The sequence below is a fragment of the Temnothorax nylanderi genome, unplaced genomic scaffold (assembly GCF_030848795.1).
Source record: "Temnothorax nylanderi isolate EJ_2023f unplaced genomic scaffold, tnyl_v1.0 TNYL_tig0292_pilon, whole genome shotgun sequence".
Taxonomy (NCBI): Eukaryota; Metazoa; Arthropoda; class Insecta; order Hymenoptera; family Formicidae; genus Temnothorax; species Temnothorax nylanderi.
Genome location: NW_027249354.1, coordinates 146,453 through 164,042, shown reverse-complemented (window position 1 = coordinate 164,042; position 17,590 = coordinate 146,453). Strand labels below are relative to the sequence as shown.

The 17,590-nt window shown below is 33.0% G+C and overlaps 1 protein-coding gene across 2 annotated transcripts; it reads left to right on the top strand.

Annotated features, from left to right (window-relative positions):
• The first annotated feature begins 13,076 nt into the window (after positions 1–13,076).
• Positions 13,077–15,729, top strand: LOC139780680 (uncharacterized). Of its 2 annotated transcripts, XM_071719407.1 has the most exons (7): positions 13,077–13,255; positions 13,402–13,601; positions 13,685–14,050; positions 14,118–14,264; positions 14,570–14,778; positions 14,849–15,008; positions 15,085–15,729. In XM_071719407.1, the coding sequence occupies exons 2-7, from the start codon at positions 13,403–13,405 to the stop codon at positions 15,192–15,194; spliced, it is 1,191 nt and encodes a 396-aa protein (XP_071575508.1). In that variant the 5' UTR covers positions 13,077–13,255; position 13,402; the 3' UTR covers positions 15,195–15,729. The 2 variants fall into 2 exon arrangements, with proteins under 2 accessions (XP_071575508.1, XP_071575507.1); XM_071719406.1 differs by lacking the exon at positions 13,077–13,255 and having other exon boundaries at positions 13,286–13,601.
• Positions 15,730–17,590: the final 1,861 nt, after the last annotated feature.

Sequence of the window (17,590 nt, the reverse complement as noted above, 5' to 3'; positions counted from 1 at the left end):
ATAAGAGGTTATTTATAAGTAATATTACCAGATTTACATTTAGAATACATATTGGATATATAAAAACTTATATTTAGGTAATATTGCATAAGAAGATTTGTAATATTACGAAAATGTAATTTGTAAGACATAGATGATATTACAAACGTTATTTGCAAAACACGTTAATGTTATATTAATTTTGCACACTGCGTATACTTATTGTCCATCAGGGGTCAGAAAATGGATCATAATAATCAAATCGAGTCATACTATTTTTATCGCTGATTAGACGTAATAAGAATACAATTATATATCCTTTAAGGTTGATAGCTCGCTTCCCGAACGCAGCCATAGTGAAAGTTCCCGTTTAGGCTAAAACTATACTGATTATTAAGGCTTATACTTATACATCATATATATATATATATATATATATATATATATATATATCTTTATGGTTTGTATAATGTCGGGACCATTTCGGAGATGCAATAACACATACCAGGACTTTTGGCACATGCTGGGTCCGACCCAGTAATTTTCTATATGAAAGGTAACTTATCAGGCCCGGTACTAGTTTATACAAAGATATGTAACGTAACAAAGTAGGGCCGTGTTTCCTTGTGAATTATAAGGACCGGTACCGGTAATTAGATATATGCAATGTAAAAAACCGGGACCTCCTTATCTGAACAATTTTACTGAATTAAGTTGTATCATCATTCTTTGAGCATATTCATTCTTAAATATAAAATCCAAAATGTTTAGAGAGTCCAATCAAGCTGTTTATATACTTATATATATTTAGCACATAATGAATTATTTATTCATAATAAAGAACATCTACCAATATTTTACTATTTAAAAAGGAATAAGCATCAAGCTACTAAATGTACAGTGTGCTTTTTAAAATGCTATCTTTTACTAAAAGTTATGTTAAAAAGAAGTTATGTTAAATCATTGTTACTGCGTTGTGCTTGATAAAGTTGTAATTATAAATTTAAATTAGTCAATTTAATTAAAATTAGAATTAAAATAATTAACATCAATAAATAAACTAATTAATTAAAATGTTACGAGGTTCTACTTTTTGTTGTTACAGTAAAGAAATCGATTTCCATACAAACTTCTACGACGATACACTGTAGAAAAAAGTTTTTCGACTTCTTCGCTGATTTCATCGATGTAATAGCAAACAGCAGGACTCTGACCAGTTATACTTTTCGAATAATTTCATGTTCGGTTACTTGAAATTTTCAAATATTATATTCAGTGCATTATTTAAGAAAAAACGCATGAAAATAATGAAAACATAAGTAAAAATTATAGCTGAAACAAAACTTTTACTAAACGTATCGTCACATGCGAGGACCGATTTCCACGAAATAATGGATAATAGCATGTCCGACCAAATAAATTATTCCTCGACAAATTTTACGTATACTTCGCATAAGCTATATTTTACACAACGCATAATTTAGGGATTAAAAAGCGAAAATCATGGACTGCGAAATACCAAGAGATTACAGCCAAATCAAAGGTTATACTCTACGACGTATCGTTACATGCGAGGACCGTATTTATCGGTACAATGGTAAATAGCAGTCCCGCCCAGTTTAACTATTTCTCAATTAATTTTATCGTACGTTCGGTTACTTGAATCTTTGTAATATTTTACTCGGCGCATCATTTAGAGATTAACAGGTAAAAATGTTGGCCCACGAAATACGGACAGACTACAGCCAAATCAAAACTTTTACTCTAGGACGTATTGTTACATGCGAGGACCGATTTCTTCGGTGCAATGGTAAATAGCAGGACCGCTCAGTTTAAATATTTTTCAATTAATTTCATTTGTACGTTCAGTTGCTTGAGAACTTGCGATATTTTACTCGGTGCATTATTTAAGGATTAACACACGAAAATGTTGGATGTTGGCCCACGAAATACGGGCAGACTACAGCCAAATCAATATTTTTACTCTAGGACGTATTGTTACATGCGAGAACCGATTTCTTCGGTGCAATGGTAAATAACAGGACCGCCCAGTTTAACTATTTCTTAATTATGTTCATCTATACGTTCAGTTATTATTTGAGAACTTGCAATATTCTACTCGGTGCATTATTTAAGGATTAACACACGAAAATGTTGGCCCACGAAATACCGACAGGTTACAGCCAAATCAAACCTTTACTGTACGACATACACTGATTATGAGAAAAGAAATGTTCTGCATTTTAGTAAATATTGGTTTGCATACAACTGTGACCCCATTTACTAAAATAAAAAAAATTTTCCTTTTATACATTAGTACACGTGTATTTACTGAGAAAAAAGTATTCTAAAATAAAAAAAGAAAAACTTTCTTCTTTTTAATAAATAGAGTAACAGTTGTATGCAAACTAATATTTACTAAAATGCAGAATAATTTTTTCTCAGTGTATCATTAAATTTGAGAACTGATTTCCTCATTGCAATGTGTAAATAGTAGGACCGCCTAGTTAAACTATTTGTCGATTGATTTCATCTGTACTTTCGATTACTTGAAATATTTTACTCAGTGCTTTATTAAAGGACTAACACACGAAAATGTTGGCCCACGAAATATCGACAGATTACAGACAAATCAAAACTTTTACTGCAGGACGTATTGTTACATGCGAGGACCGATTTCTTCAGTGCAATGGTCAATAGCAGGATCGTCCAGTTTAACTATTTCTCCATTAATTTCATCTATACGTTTGGTTATTACTTGAGAACTTGCAATATTCTACAAGGTGCATTATTTAAGAATTAACACACGAAAATGTTGGCCCACGAAATACGGGCAAACTACAGCCAAATCAAAATTTTTACTCTAGGACTCTAGGACGTATTGTTACATGCGAGGACCGATTTCCTCGGTGCAATGGTAAATAGCAGGACCGTCCAGTTTAAATATTTCTCATTAATTTCATCTGTACGTGCGGTTACTTACAATATTTTACTTGGTGCATTATTTAAAGATTAAAACCGAATAAGTAACATTTACTTCGCCGATCAATAATTAACCTAATTAAGACTTTAATCGACTATACTGGCAACGATTATAATCGTCGTGACAAATCGTCACCCAGTTTCGACCATGGATTCTGGTCCTTCTAAAATTGATGAAATTTAGATGCTTATATTATAAGCATTCTAAATTTATTTATTCAGATAGGATGCTTATAATATAAGCATCTAAATTTCATGGATTCTGGTCCTTCTAAAATTGATGAAATTTAGATGCTTATATTATAAGCATTCTAAATTTATTTATTCAGATAGGATGCTTATAATATAAGCATCTAAATTTCATCAATTTTAGAAGGACCAGAATCCATGGTCGAAACGAGGTGACGATTTGTCACGACGATTATAATCGTTGCCAGTATAGTCGATTAAAGTCTTATTAGGTTAATTACTGATTGGTAAAGTAAATGTTACTTATTCGGTTTTAATCTTTAAATAATGCACCAAGTAAAATATTGTAAGTAACCGCACGTATAGATGAAATTAATGAGAAATATTTAAACTGGACGGTCCTGCTATTTACCATTGCACCGAGGAAATTGGTCCTCGTATGTAACGATGCGTCGTAGAGTACAATTTTGATTTGGCTGTAAGTTTTTGGTATTTCGCGGTGCAACATTTTCGCGAGTTAATCCTTAAATAATGCACCGAATAAAATATTGCAAGTAACCGTACGTACAGATGAAATTAATTGGGAAATATTTAAACTGGTCGGTCCTGCTATTTACCATTACACCGAGGAAATTGGTCCTCGTATGTAACGATACGTCGTAGAGTATACATTTTGATTTGGCTCTGTAAGTTTTTCATATATTTCGCGATGCAACATTTTCGCGAGTTAATCCTTAAATTAATTAAGACTTTAATCGACTATACTGGCAATGATTATAATCGTTGCTAGTATAGTCGATTAAAGTCTTAATTAGGTTAATTATTGATTGGTGAAGTAAATGCTACTTATTCGGTTTTAATTTTTAAATAATGCACCGAGTAAAATATTGTAAGTAACCGTACCGTACAAATGAAATTAATTGGAAAATATTTAAACTGGTCGGTCCTGCTATTTACCATTGCACCGAGGAAATTGGTCCTCGTATGTAACGATACGTCGTAGAGTATACATTTTGATTTGGCTCTGTAAGTTTTTCATATATTTCGCGATGCAACATTTTCGCGAGTTAATCCTTAAATTAATTAAGACTTTAATCGACTATACTGGCAATGATTATAATCGTGGCAACGATTATAATCGTCGTGACAAATCGTTACCCCGTTTCGACCATGGATTCTGGTCCTTCTAAGATTGATGAAATTTAGATGGTTATATTGTAAGCATCCTAAATTTAATTATTCAGATAGGATGCTTATAATATAAGCATCTAATTTGCATCAATTTTAGAAGGACCAGAATCCATGGTCGAAACGAGGTGACGATTTGTCACGACGATTATAATCGTTGCTAGTATAGTCGATTAAAGTCTTAATTAGGTTAATTATTGATTGGTGAAGTAAATGCTACTTATTCGGTTTTAATCTTTAAATAATGCACCGAGTAAAATATTGTAAGTAACCGTACCGTACAAATGAAATTAATTGGAAAATATTTAAACTGTTCGGTCCTACTATTTACCGAGGAAGTCGGTCCTCGCATGTAACGATACGTCGTAGAGTACACATTTTGATTTTGGCTGTAAGTTTTTGGTATTTCGCATTGCAACATTTTCGCGAGTTAATCCTTGAATAATGCACCGAGTAGAATATTGCAAGTAACCGCATGTACAGATGAAATTAATGGGAAATATTTAAACTGGGCGGTCCTGCTATTTACCATTGCACCGAGGAAATCAGTCCTCGCATATAACGATACGTCGTAGAGTACAAATTTGATTTGGCTGTAAGTTTTTGGTATTTCGTAATGCAACATTTTCACGAGATATTATAAGTATCCTATCTAAATAATTAATTTTAAGATGCTTATAATATAACCATCTAAATTACATCAATTTTAGAAGGACCCGAATCCATGGTCGAAACGGGGTGACGATTTGTCACGACGATTATAAACGTTGCCACGATTATGATCATTGCTAGTATAGTCGATTAAAGTCTTAATTAATTTAAGGATTAACTTCGCGAAAATGTTGCATCGCGAAATATCAAAAGCTTACAGAGCCAAATCAAAATTTATACTCTACGACGTATCGTTGCATACAAGGACCAATTTCCTCGGTGCAATGGTAAATAGCAGGACCGACCAGTTTAAATATTTCCCAATTAATTTCATCTGTACGTACGGTTACTTGCAATATTTTATTCGGTGCATTATTTAAGGATTAACTCGCGAAAATGTTGCATCGCGAAATACCAAAAACTTACAGCCAAATCAAAATTGTACTCTACGACGTATCGTTACATACGAGGACCAATTTCCTCGGTGCAATGGTAAATAGCAGGACCGTCCAGTTTAAATATTTCTCATTAATTTCATCTGTACGTGCAGTTACTTACAATATTTTACTTGGTGCATTATTTAAAGATTAAAACCGAATAAGTAACATTTACTTCGCCAATCAATATAATTAACCTAATTAAGACTTTAATCGACTACACTGGCAACGATTATAATCGTCGTGACAAATCGTCACCTCGTTTCGACCATTGCACCGAGGAAATCGGTTCTCGCATGCAACGATACGTCGTAGAGTATACATTTTGATTTGGCTGTAAGTTTTTGGTATTTCGCAGTGCAACATTTTCGCGAGTTAAATTCTTAAATAATGCATCAAATAAAATATTGCAAGTAACCGTACGTACAGATGAAATTAATGGAAAATATTTAAACTGGGCAGTCCTGCTATTTACCATTGCACCGAGGAAATCAGTTCTCGCATGTAACGATACGTCGCAGAGTACAATTTTGATGTCGCTGTAAGTTTTTGGTATTTTGTGGTGCAACATTTTCGCGAGATATTATAAGTATCCGATCTGAATAATTAAATTGATGAAATTTAGATGCTTATATTATAAGCATGCTAAATTTATTTATTCAGATAGGATGCTTATAATATAACCATTTAAATTACATCAATTTTAGAAGGACCCGAATCCATGGTCGAAACGGGGTGACGATTTATCACGACGATTATAAACGTTGCCACGATTATGATTATTGCTAGTATAGTCGATTAAAGTCTTAATTAATTTAAGGATTAACTCGCGAATATGTTGCACCGCGAAATACCAAAAACTTACAGCCAAATCAAAATTATACTCTACGACGTATCGTTACATACGAGGACGAATTTCCTCGGTACAATGGTAAATAGCATGACCGCTTAGTTTAAATATTTCTTAATTAATTTTATCTATACGTTCGGTTACTTGAGAACTTGCAATATTTTACTCGATGCATTACACTGTACAGCAAGAAAAACCACAAGGACGAACCTTGCGGCATTCAATAGTTTTTTGGACGCAGAAAACGATCCCGTTTGGCAAATTGCTCTATCACGTCACAATTTTGACATATTTGCAGTTAAATTTGCAAAAAATGGGTTATTTTAGTGTATTTTGGCATATTATTACTACGATATGTGACGAATCGGAAAAATTTAATCACAATCAAAATTAAGTATGTTGTTAGGACTGTCAGCTCTTAAAACGACTTTTTTTTGTTATGGTTAAAAAGATATTAATGATTAACGTAGAGTCTGTTGCATTAAAGTTGCGACTTACATAGCTATTAAGAATCGATAAAGTATTTTTTAATTATGTTATTCAAAAGGTTTTTCAGATTGTTGAAAACTAATCTGATGTCAAAGTAGATAAATTAAAAAATGGAAGAGTTATTATAGCAGATGTTAAAGGTAAAAATTCGATCATTATATTAATTTTGATATCTGCCATATTGGCTTTGCCATTTTGAATTTATCAACTTTGACATAAGTTTAGTTTTCAGCGATCTGCAAAACTCTTTAGGTTTAATTAAAAAATATTTCATAGATCCTTAATAGCTATATGTAAGTTGCAACTTTAATGCAATATACACTACGTTAATCATTAATATTTTTTTAACCATAAGCAACACAAAAAATTTATTTTAAGGGCTGAAAGTCCTAACAACATACTTAATTTTGATTGCGCTTAAAATTCTCCGATGCGTCACATATCGCAGTTATAATATGCCAAAATACACTAAAATAGCTCATTTTTGCAACTTTAACTGCAAATATCTCAAAATTGTGACGTGAAAGAACAATTTGGCAAACGGGATCGTTTTCTGCGTCCAAAAAGCTATCAAATGCTGCAAGGTTCGTTCTTGTGCTTCTTTTTGTTGTACAGTGTAATACGTCGCTGGCAACAATTTTTGAAATAATAGTATTAATAGTAATTCTGCGTATAATTTCTGTAATCAGTGTAAACTATTTTCTGAAAGTAAAAAAATATTGTATAATCGGAATAGAAATGCAAGACGTGTTTATTAAAAGTAAAAGTTATTGTAGAATTCACGATTTTCTTCTATCATTTTGCAGAAATTGTAGAATTTTACGATGAAGATTGGTGACACACGGAAACTTTTGAGTTTACTGAACTCGCAATAATCTTTTACATTATTATATATCGATAGCTTAGAGAAATAGTTAAAATTCTCGCGGTCCTATTAAATTACTAAGCATGAAAAGCATCCTTTTTTTATATAATAGTTTATATAATGTGTACAAACGATAACTAACTACGAAATACGATGTAAACGGCTATTGCAAGAACATGTATATTGCATTTCACGTTATGTATATTGCTTATAATCAGATTTTCATGTATTTTTTAGTGGTACCGACAATTAATAAATCATATAAGAAAGCTTAATTTTGATATATCTTTGTATTTTGATTATACATATAGAAAATACTTCCGGAATACAAGTTAGGATGTCGATGTACATCAACGTATACGTATGTACACATCGCTTATGGTTGGTCCCGACATATGTCGAACCATAAAGATATATATATATATATATATATAGAATCGACATATGCGACATATCGACATATGCGACATATCGACATATGCGTCGATGGTCTTAAACCGCCGTGGAGAAAGCACGTGTTGCTCTTAACCTTTAATTGGACCAAAGTGATTAAAACTGTCGGAAAAGAGATTTGTTGCGGGGGCTAGAGGAACATTAGAGAAATGTGCCAAATAACCACAAATATCCTTGAGGAGGACAAAAGGCACGTGTTGATCGACGGTAGTGACCAAACGAGAACAAACATATATAGCTATAAATATAATACCAGGTATGTGCAATGAGAAGTTATTACAAAAAATCATAAATATACGCATTATGTTTATATATTAATTAATTCTTACTATATTTTTGGGTTATTTCATTAAATATAAAAATTTAATTTAATTTTAGTGGTAATTATTATTAAAAAATGCCAAAAGACCTACAATATTTGTCGAAGAGACGAAGAAATCAGCTAATTCGTCAAAAAATTGAATCCTACAGAAATACGGATATCTCTACAAATAGTGGTCCTTCTTCAGATCTTGCATTAGACGATGTAGTCTGTGTGGAAATAAACACTCCAACTCATTCGACATCTATTAATGTTACTAACAACGAATCAACCGTTGGTGACAATTTTGGACGTCTCTGCTCTTCGAATTCAGAGTTTTCATTTGTCACTTCACGTACTTCACCTGTAGTTGAGAATTATGAAGAAGATGCGTTGCAGATTGAAATGGAGCAACATACTGCCTCTTCAGGTTCAAATTTCTCAGAGATTGATGATATAGAAATCCAAAATTTGGATTTTGATGAAAACAAAGGTGAAAACAATTTACAAAATGAATTACGATCTTGGGTAAATACAGAGAGGATTACCCACAGATCTGTTAAAAAATTATTAACAATATTGCGTAATAATGGACATAAAACTTTGCCTCAAGACGTCCGAACTTTAATGCACACACCCCGAATTAGTGAAATTACGACAACGGTGGGAAACGGTTCTTACCCTGGTAACCAGTCCATTGCAATTCTGCTGTAAAACTGCACGAAAAGTCGTGCATTAACTTTCGGGCAGATCATGCGTTTTCTATTTCCAACTTTGACTATTTTTCTGTTGGCAGAAACTTGCTCTCGTCGTAGTGCAACAGAATTGTGGAAGATATATGTATGCATTTACATATAGCAGAATAGTGCAAGAAATGCGGTAGATGCTTGCGCAAATTGCAGTGCAACATAATCGCGCCAGATTTGTAGCAGCGCCTACTGCTACCCATACAGCACAAAATATTTTTAAAATATTTTTTAGGAAGATTAAAATAATTTACAAAAATATTTTTTATATTTATAGCACCGCAGTGGTGTTGGGTAAGCCTTGCGTTGTATTACTAGCAAAAATATTGTCACAAATGTCATGATTTTGCTTCGCCGGAGGCCTGCTTATATTAGATCCCAACTGAAATTTATTTGCGAGTTAGTTTTACCATTATGCGCCGCCTAGCGGCATCGTTGTAAACTAGCACATACAGCAGAATTCAACAAGAATTACGGCAGATGCTTGCGTAAGAAGTAGAGCAGCAGAAATACAAATGACTTTGGCAGAATATACCGTACATCTGATTTATCAATCAAACATTTTTCGAAATTCGAAACGCCAAAATGGACCGTATAGCCTACATCTTACATCACGAAGCTATAACAGTTTCACAATCTCCAGTTAACTTACAGTAATTATTTCTATAAATATTTATAACATAAATTAAAAACAACTTTAATAATATTGATGATAATTATTTACACTTTATTTTAAAATATTTATTATAATCTTTTAGATACTTTTATTTTCCGGACATTACAATATTTACAAAATATTCAACGCATATATTTTCAAAATATTTAAATATTTTTTATAAATATTTTGAAAATATTTTATAAATATTTTGTGCTGTCTGGGAGTTTAGCGCGCTCGGCTGTTCTTTTTCTGACGGGCAGATGCTTGCACGCTTTTTTCGCATTTCTGTCACTCGGATCTGTACGGCAAAAACAACAATTTAAGCGACATTATACACTTGTGAAATTTTGCTGCAAATATGTTTCAAGAGTCTAGCACATTCGACTGCTCTTTTTCTCACGGGCAGATGCTTGCACGTTCTTTTCGCGTTTCTGCCCGGTCGGATCTGTACGACAAAAACAACAATTTAAGCGACATACACTTGTGAAATTTTGCTGCAAATATGTTTCAAGCGTCTAGCACACTCGACTGCTTTTTTTCTCACGGGCAGATGCTTGCACGTTCTTTTCACGTTTCTGCCGGTCGGATCTGTACTCAAAACTCTGCTGCAAATGTGCGTGAAGAGTCTAACGCGATTTGCTGTTATTTTTCAGTTGGGCAGATACTTCCATATTGTTTTCACATTTCTGCTGCATGTTTACTTTTAACAAGTAGTATAAAATTTCACAGTAGCTTCTTACAGCAGACTACTGCAATAGTACAGTAAGTACACGTTCAATCACAGATATTATGCACTTCTGTCGCAATTTTGGACTGTTTTCTTGCGCACTTCTTCGGGACGTATCTGAACTATCAGACTGGTTACCAGGGTATGTACATTTTGGACTTGTCGTCGGTCTTCAGCGGTCAATAGAAAAATATTTCGTACAAGTTCCAGATTCTGTGAAATTGTTAATTAACTGTGACGGAATGTCTTTGTCGAAAAGTTCCGGGAGCCAATTTTGGCCTATTTTGGTGTCCATCCAAGCGGATGTTTATATAAGACCTTTCGCTGTAGGAATTTATCACGGGTACTCGAAACCAACAAATGCAAATGAATTTTTACGACCTTTTGTTAATGAAGTGACAGAAATTCAACAAAATGGTTTTTTTTACAACGGAAAGAAATGTTTAGTTGAAATTGCAGGCATTGTCTGTGATGCTCCAGCAATGGCTTTTGTGATGTCTACAAAAAGCCATTCTGGCTATTTTTGCTGTCATAAATGTACTCAGGAAGGAGAATACATTAACTCCGTAGTTTTCCCAGAAACAAATTTTACAATGAGAACCGACGAATCATTTCGTAATAAACAACAAGAAGAACACCATACAGGTGATACAATTTTACAGGAACTAAATATTGATATGGTTATTCAAATTGCAATTGATTACATGCACTTAATATGTTTAGGAGTTATGAAACGTCTTCTCCTTTTCTGGGTGAAAGGTCCGAACAATAGTCGTTTAAGTAAAAATAATCAAAAATATTTGTCTGATGCAACTGTAGCAACTAAATCGTCAATTTCATCTGAATTTTCAAGATTACCTCGCACTTTAACAGAGGTCGATAAGTGGAAGGCTACAGAATTCCGATTATTTTTGCTTTATGTAGGCCCAGTAATTTTGAAGTCAATACTGTCTGCTGCATATTATATTCATTTTCTTACATTGAGTATTGCAATAAGAATATTATGTGATCCGAATACATGTATAGCATTAAACGATTATGCTCGTCAGTTATTAGAATATTTTGTTAAGAATTATGAAGTTTTGTACGGACGACAATTCATGTCATATAATATCCACAATTTATTACATTTGCCTAACGAAGTTAAAACTTTTGGCCCATTAGACAAATTTAGCTGTTTCAAGTTTGAAAACTATTTAAAAAGTTTACGAGACAAAGTTCAAAATTCTCCAAAGCCATTGGAACAAATATATAATAGATTGCACGAAGAAAATGAAATTCCCGTTGTAAAAGAATCAAAATCATATCCAATTATACATTATGCACAGACAGGAACGCATATTAAGTGCATTGAACTTAAAGATTTCACAATTACAAGTAAACACCCGAATAACTGCTGTTTGTTAAAAACTAATGCGATACTAGTTGTAAGCCAAATTATCATAAATGAGAATGAACTATATCTTATTGGTGATTTATTTTCAGCAATTAAGCCGTTGTTTACAGAACCTTGTAACTCCTTCAGACTTAATATTTGTGAAATTAATAATTCTTCAAATGATGAAAATGTTACTATTTTGCTCTCTGAAGTTAAAAACAAGTGTCTAAAAATTAATTCAGGACGAGATACGTCAGCAATTGTCCCATTGCTTCATCATGACAATTAACAATTATGTATGGCAAATAAATATTTTAATATAATAAGAGTTTTTTGTTTATTGCATGTGAATAATTTTTTTCTAATATACTTAATATTTCTATTTAAATGTACGTATTAACGATAATTTTAATAATGCAGTATACTTGAACATACAATTGTACAATGAAAAGAGAAAAATTTACTTATTAAATTTACTTATTTTCAGTTTCACGAAACAGAAACGTGATTTCCACAAAATGTCTATGTTGTTAAGAAGCGTTTTTTCGATGAAGTACATTATTTTCTCTTGTACTCGCCGTCTAAAGGTAATATTTATTTTTTTATTTTTTATGATTTTTGCACATATTATTTCACTATTTTCAAAATGGTGCTAAAAAGACTGACATTGAATAAAATCAAGTACGTTGTAAAAGTAGGGAAAATGCAAGAAAAAAATATTAATTTTGTTTCGCTGTTTTAACCTCAATATTATTGTATTTAGAATAGAATAAAAATAGAACAGTTATAAAATTTACAAGAAACTAAACTTTATTTTTATTTATAATAAATAAAGGTTTATTATTTGTAAAAAAAATATATATATCAAAAACAGCAATCAAATTTGGCGCCTTAAATCAGGAGCCAATAACGCTACTCCGCAACTAAGCGCGTACAAGGGTCCGTTCCGAGCCACGCATGAAGCGCTGCAAACATCACTCCATTTTCGTTGCACATCGTATATCAAACGAAGATGGAGCGATGCCCACATGCGCAACTCGGAATGCAGCCCAAGAAAAGCGTCGCTAAATGAAGCGAAGAAGGTGTAAACGTAGACGTGAGTCTCAGGCCGTATTTAAATCTCCCGCGTTTGCCTACGTCAGCGTGCGCATTTCGCGCCTTAGTGACCCCGCGAGCGCTCATTGGTCAATTACCCCACATGACTCGCTCGTGGCGGGTTCGTGCCGGCAGCAGCGGATCCCTCACCGGTCTTTGTCATCCGAAGTATCTAGAATCTGGAAGTATCCAAACGTGTACGTGATTTTCGCGGTAACACCGTCGCATGCCTATACCTGAGTGCAATAATTGCAGTCTAGTATAAAGGTATGTATAGGTTAATACGAATTTTCCTATACATAGACTATATATCATTGAAGAATATAAGAAATTCAGTAAAAGAAACTCTACAATTTTGCCATGGGGCCCATAAGCAATGTCTGATACGCACAAAATTCTTATTTGTTTAGTAGAATGGCTTATGCAGTTGTGTGTTTTATCGACAATACCGTGTCGGAAGTGCCGACAAACTGGATACATGAAGATGACAATGAAGTTATGTGCTGGTGGCCACCAACCTCTGTAAAAAACGTATCAACGTTAATATCGAAACGGGCGGACCCTGACAAAAAGTCGTGGAGCTTAATCTCTGTGAAAATACAAAAATACTTTGGTAAGAATTATAACCTTTATTTATGAAACTGTTTGTAGTATATATATATTTGTGCACTATTTCATTTCTTGTCTTTTTCTTAGCGTCAGTAGAGAAAGCGAGAAAAGCTGCAGAAGATGATAATTATACATCAACGGATGATCAACGCATGGGTAAAGGGCAACGTAAAAAGAAACCTATTCACGTCAATCATTCAGATACAGATGAAAATGAAGAAAGGAACAATGATAAGAAAAATCGTAGATCCAGTTCTAAGAATATGAAAGTTTATGGTAGAAAAAAAGTAAATGTACCTATTAACAAAGAACAATCTGAAGATGATCTTACGGGGAACGAACAGAACATTGATAAAGCTCTTCCTGCATGGCCTACAGATCTAGAAATACAGAGTTCCCAAAATAATGCTAATATTGGCGTTAAATCTGTAACAAATAATAATCAAAACGATGGTAAGTTCGCATTTTTTTATATTTTAATCCTAAAACATACACGGATCTTTTTAAATTTGGATTTCAGTGATGCAGACAACTGGGCGTGAATTAGTTAGAGAACATTCTGAAATGTCAGCATCTAAAAGTGAAAGTAGTGGTTCTAAAAGGACGTGGAATACGAACAAGAGCACAGAAAATAATACTGTATTAAATTTCCTGGAGAGAATTGACGGTAAAGTTCTTTTTTTTTTACTGTAAACATTTATATAAATTAATAAATGTACCAATTCCACGTACAAATACGTTTTTAAAAATACAATATTTGTCATATTTTAAAATTAAACGAATATGTTATTTGGAAGTATAGTATAATATTGCCATTAAAGCCAAAAAACATCTACTTCTCTCTCATATTTATCATTATATAAAATTGATTGCGTTGTATAGAACTACAAAGTAAGAAATAAATAAAAATTTTACTTTATCCAGATTTATCCTTTTTTTATTTATAAATATTATAATATTATTTTATTCCAGAAAATGTCGAAAATTTAATGCGGGCTGTAGCAGATATGCACCTGGAATTAGATGATGTTTCAGCACAACTGACTAACAAATATATTCGCAACGGTCAAAATAAATCTAATACAGAAAGAATTAAGACGTTTTTACCATTAAAATGTGTTGATGATATTAAAAAAATCGAAGCTGAGTTGAAAAATGACAAAACTTTATATAATGAATATGTAAGTACAACAAAACAAAATTTGATTCTATTTGCATACTTAATAAAATCGTTTTATTTCACACACACAGGAAGCTTTTTTACAAAAAATCGGAGGCCATTCACCGAGAGAACATGTTAGAAATATTTTGGCAAAAGTCTTTTCTAATGAATGTGCAATGAAATGTTCCTGGAAAGGACGCAGACAAAATTTTGCTGTATCAAAATTATTGGTGATTACAGTAATGAAAGGTATATTCACCTATATATTTTTTGTAATATATTTGCATAATGAACACAATTCAAAGGATTTTGCCTTTCTTTATAGACGTCATTTTGGGACATCACGTTGTAACAGAAAAAGACCTGGATACAATATCTGCGGAGTGGTTCCGATTTGCAAAGCAACGGAAAAATCGAGAGGAAAAGGAGAATTAAAATTAAAAGCAGAACAAACAGCCTGCTATATGGTATTCTTATTCTTGTCCATTACTTTTAAGTTTACTACACATTTTTAAATGCATTACATATTTTATTTGTGTTGAATTCCAAAGATTAAAAAAATTTTTATTAGCAAGTATTAAATGCATTACATATTTTATTTGTATTGAATGCCAAAGGTTAAAAAAATGTTCGTAAGTATTTAATGTTTTTAAGTACTGTAAAATAGGTTAACTGGCCCATTAGGGTAACTTTGTCCGAAAAATATTTATTTTTCCATGTAACAGTTGTGTTTACTGCTTGATTCAATCGATTTTGATGTAAAAAAGTAGGTTTATCTGAATCAAGCAAAATATACTCAGTTGCTACATGGGAAATATTTTCTATAAGCCAAAGTTTATTATATATTAACTTTAGTATTGAATACCAAAGACTGTACAAAACTTTTTATTGTTTATAAAAAATAATATTAGCGTATTGTGCACAGGTTATCTTGTAATGTTGTATTAATAAAAATGAGCAAATAAGTACATTTATTTTGTATTTTTATTATAAAAATTTCTGCTACCTCTCCTTTCTGCTATCATATGTGTATATATATATATATAATATATGTAAGGTTCGCAAAAATATAACATAAATATAACAAATAACAGAATATTTATATTCCATTCAATTTAATTAATAATAACAAACAATATTTCTCATATGTAACCGTAATGAAACAAGCAATATAACATGTTATGTACATGAGTAGGAAATAATAACTAACCAGTAACTTACAAGAAATGCTTTTGTAATATTACTTGTTACATTTTATTTTGTTACAGCAACATAATGTCAATATAACTGTGTTCACTGGGTAGTAATACGTAAGAAAACATATCGTATTCTGAAACATCGTGCATAGATGTATGTACACACATATATTTATACATTATTGTTACTTTTATATACGCAGTTATATAATATTATATATTATAGTATTCAGCTTAGGTGTATCTTCATTCGACCCAACTGGCCAACTTTATTAAATAGCACGCTACGTTTCGACCTCGGGTTTAGGTCCTTATCAAGCGTTACAAGTACAAACTATTAGTTAGTTAGGCATAATGCCTGCTACGCCACATCTAAAAAATAATTTGTTCGTTGATAATTAAAATATATAGAGGACCGTTGACACGGCATATTCGATCGTTTATAACGAACTTGTCGAGTCGGCGATGTTACTGTTAATGATATTATAGTATTGTATTATATATAATATAATTACTCCACTTTTGTATAATATATATCTTTGAAATATAGATACCTGGTGACTTAAGCTCGCTTCGTTGGGTCCAGGGCTCTATACAGCCTGATATTAATCAAAAGGATCTGGTCTATGTAGTGTACTCGCCTCTCAACTTTAAAGATATCATGATGAGCACAGGAAAACTCGCTATGAATAATAACACATTGCGTACGCACCGATTCGACGAAAGCACAGTTGGCTTGGAGTATGCTGGTATCGATACCGCTGGTCGTCGCGTGATGGGACTTTTCTTCCAAAAGTAATAATTTTATAAAAAATATATTTGTATACTTTACATTTGTAAAATCATACATTGAAGTATCGTTTTTATTATACTTTCATCATTTAGAAAAAGGACATACTACACAATGAAAGTATTAAGTTCCGGCATATTTTCAAAAGTTTATTAACAAGAGCTTGAAATTTTCGATTTTTGTACGATCAATAAATTTATACTTTTTCAGATGTATAACGAATGTCGTCAAAGCCGATAGTAGCTTGTGCTGGTACGTGCCTGACAATTGGTCATTGGAAGACGCGGCCACCGTGCCATGCGTATACGTAACATGCTATATCGCGCTGTATCAGCGTGGCAAGATGAAGAAGGGCGACAAAGTGCTCATTCATTCTGGACCTGGTGGCATCGGTCAGGCGGCGATACATCTTGCCCTCAATGAAGGCTGCGAAGTGTTCACCACTGTAGGAACGCCTGAAAAACGCAAGTTCATTCGCGAGATGTTTCCGTCGATCCCAGATGATCATATTGGCAATTCGCGCGACACCAGCTTCGAGCAAATAATACTTCAGCAGACGAATGGCGACGGGGTAGACATCGTATTAAACTCGTTGGCCGAGGAGAAGCTCCAGGCATCGGTTCGCTGTCTGGCGCAGGGCGGTCGTTTCCTGGAGATCGGCAAGTTTGATCTCGCTGCAAATAATCCCTTGGGAATGATGATCTTCTTGAACGAAGTCAGTTTCCACGGAATTCTACTCGACAATCTGCTTCTTTCTGCATCAGACGAAGAAAAGACAAAGCTGCATGGTATACTAAACGAGGGCCTGAAAAATGGAGCTATCAAACCGCTCGTTAGAAAAGTCT

Excerpts from the sequence above, each read along its gene's own strand:
- LOC139780680 (XM_071719407.1), top strand. The coding sequence starts at position 13,403 with ATGGCTTATGCAGTTGTGTGTTTTATCGACAATACCGTGTCGGAAGTG. Across the intron at positions 14,265-14,569 it reads TTTCCTGGAGAGAATTGACG|AAAATGTCGAAAATTTAATG; the intron begins GTAAAGTTCTTT and ends ATTTTATTCCAG. Across the intron at positions 15,009-15,084 it reads GGTGATTACAGTAATGAAAG|ACGTCATTTTGGGACATCAC; the intron begins GTATATTCACCT and ends CTTTCTTTATAG.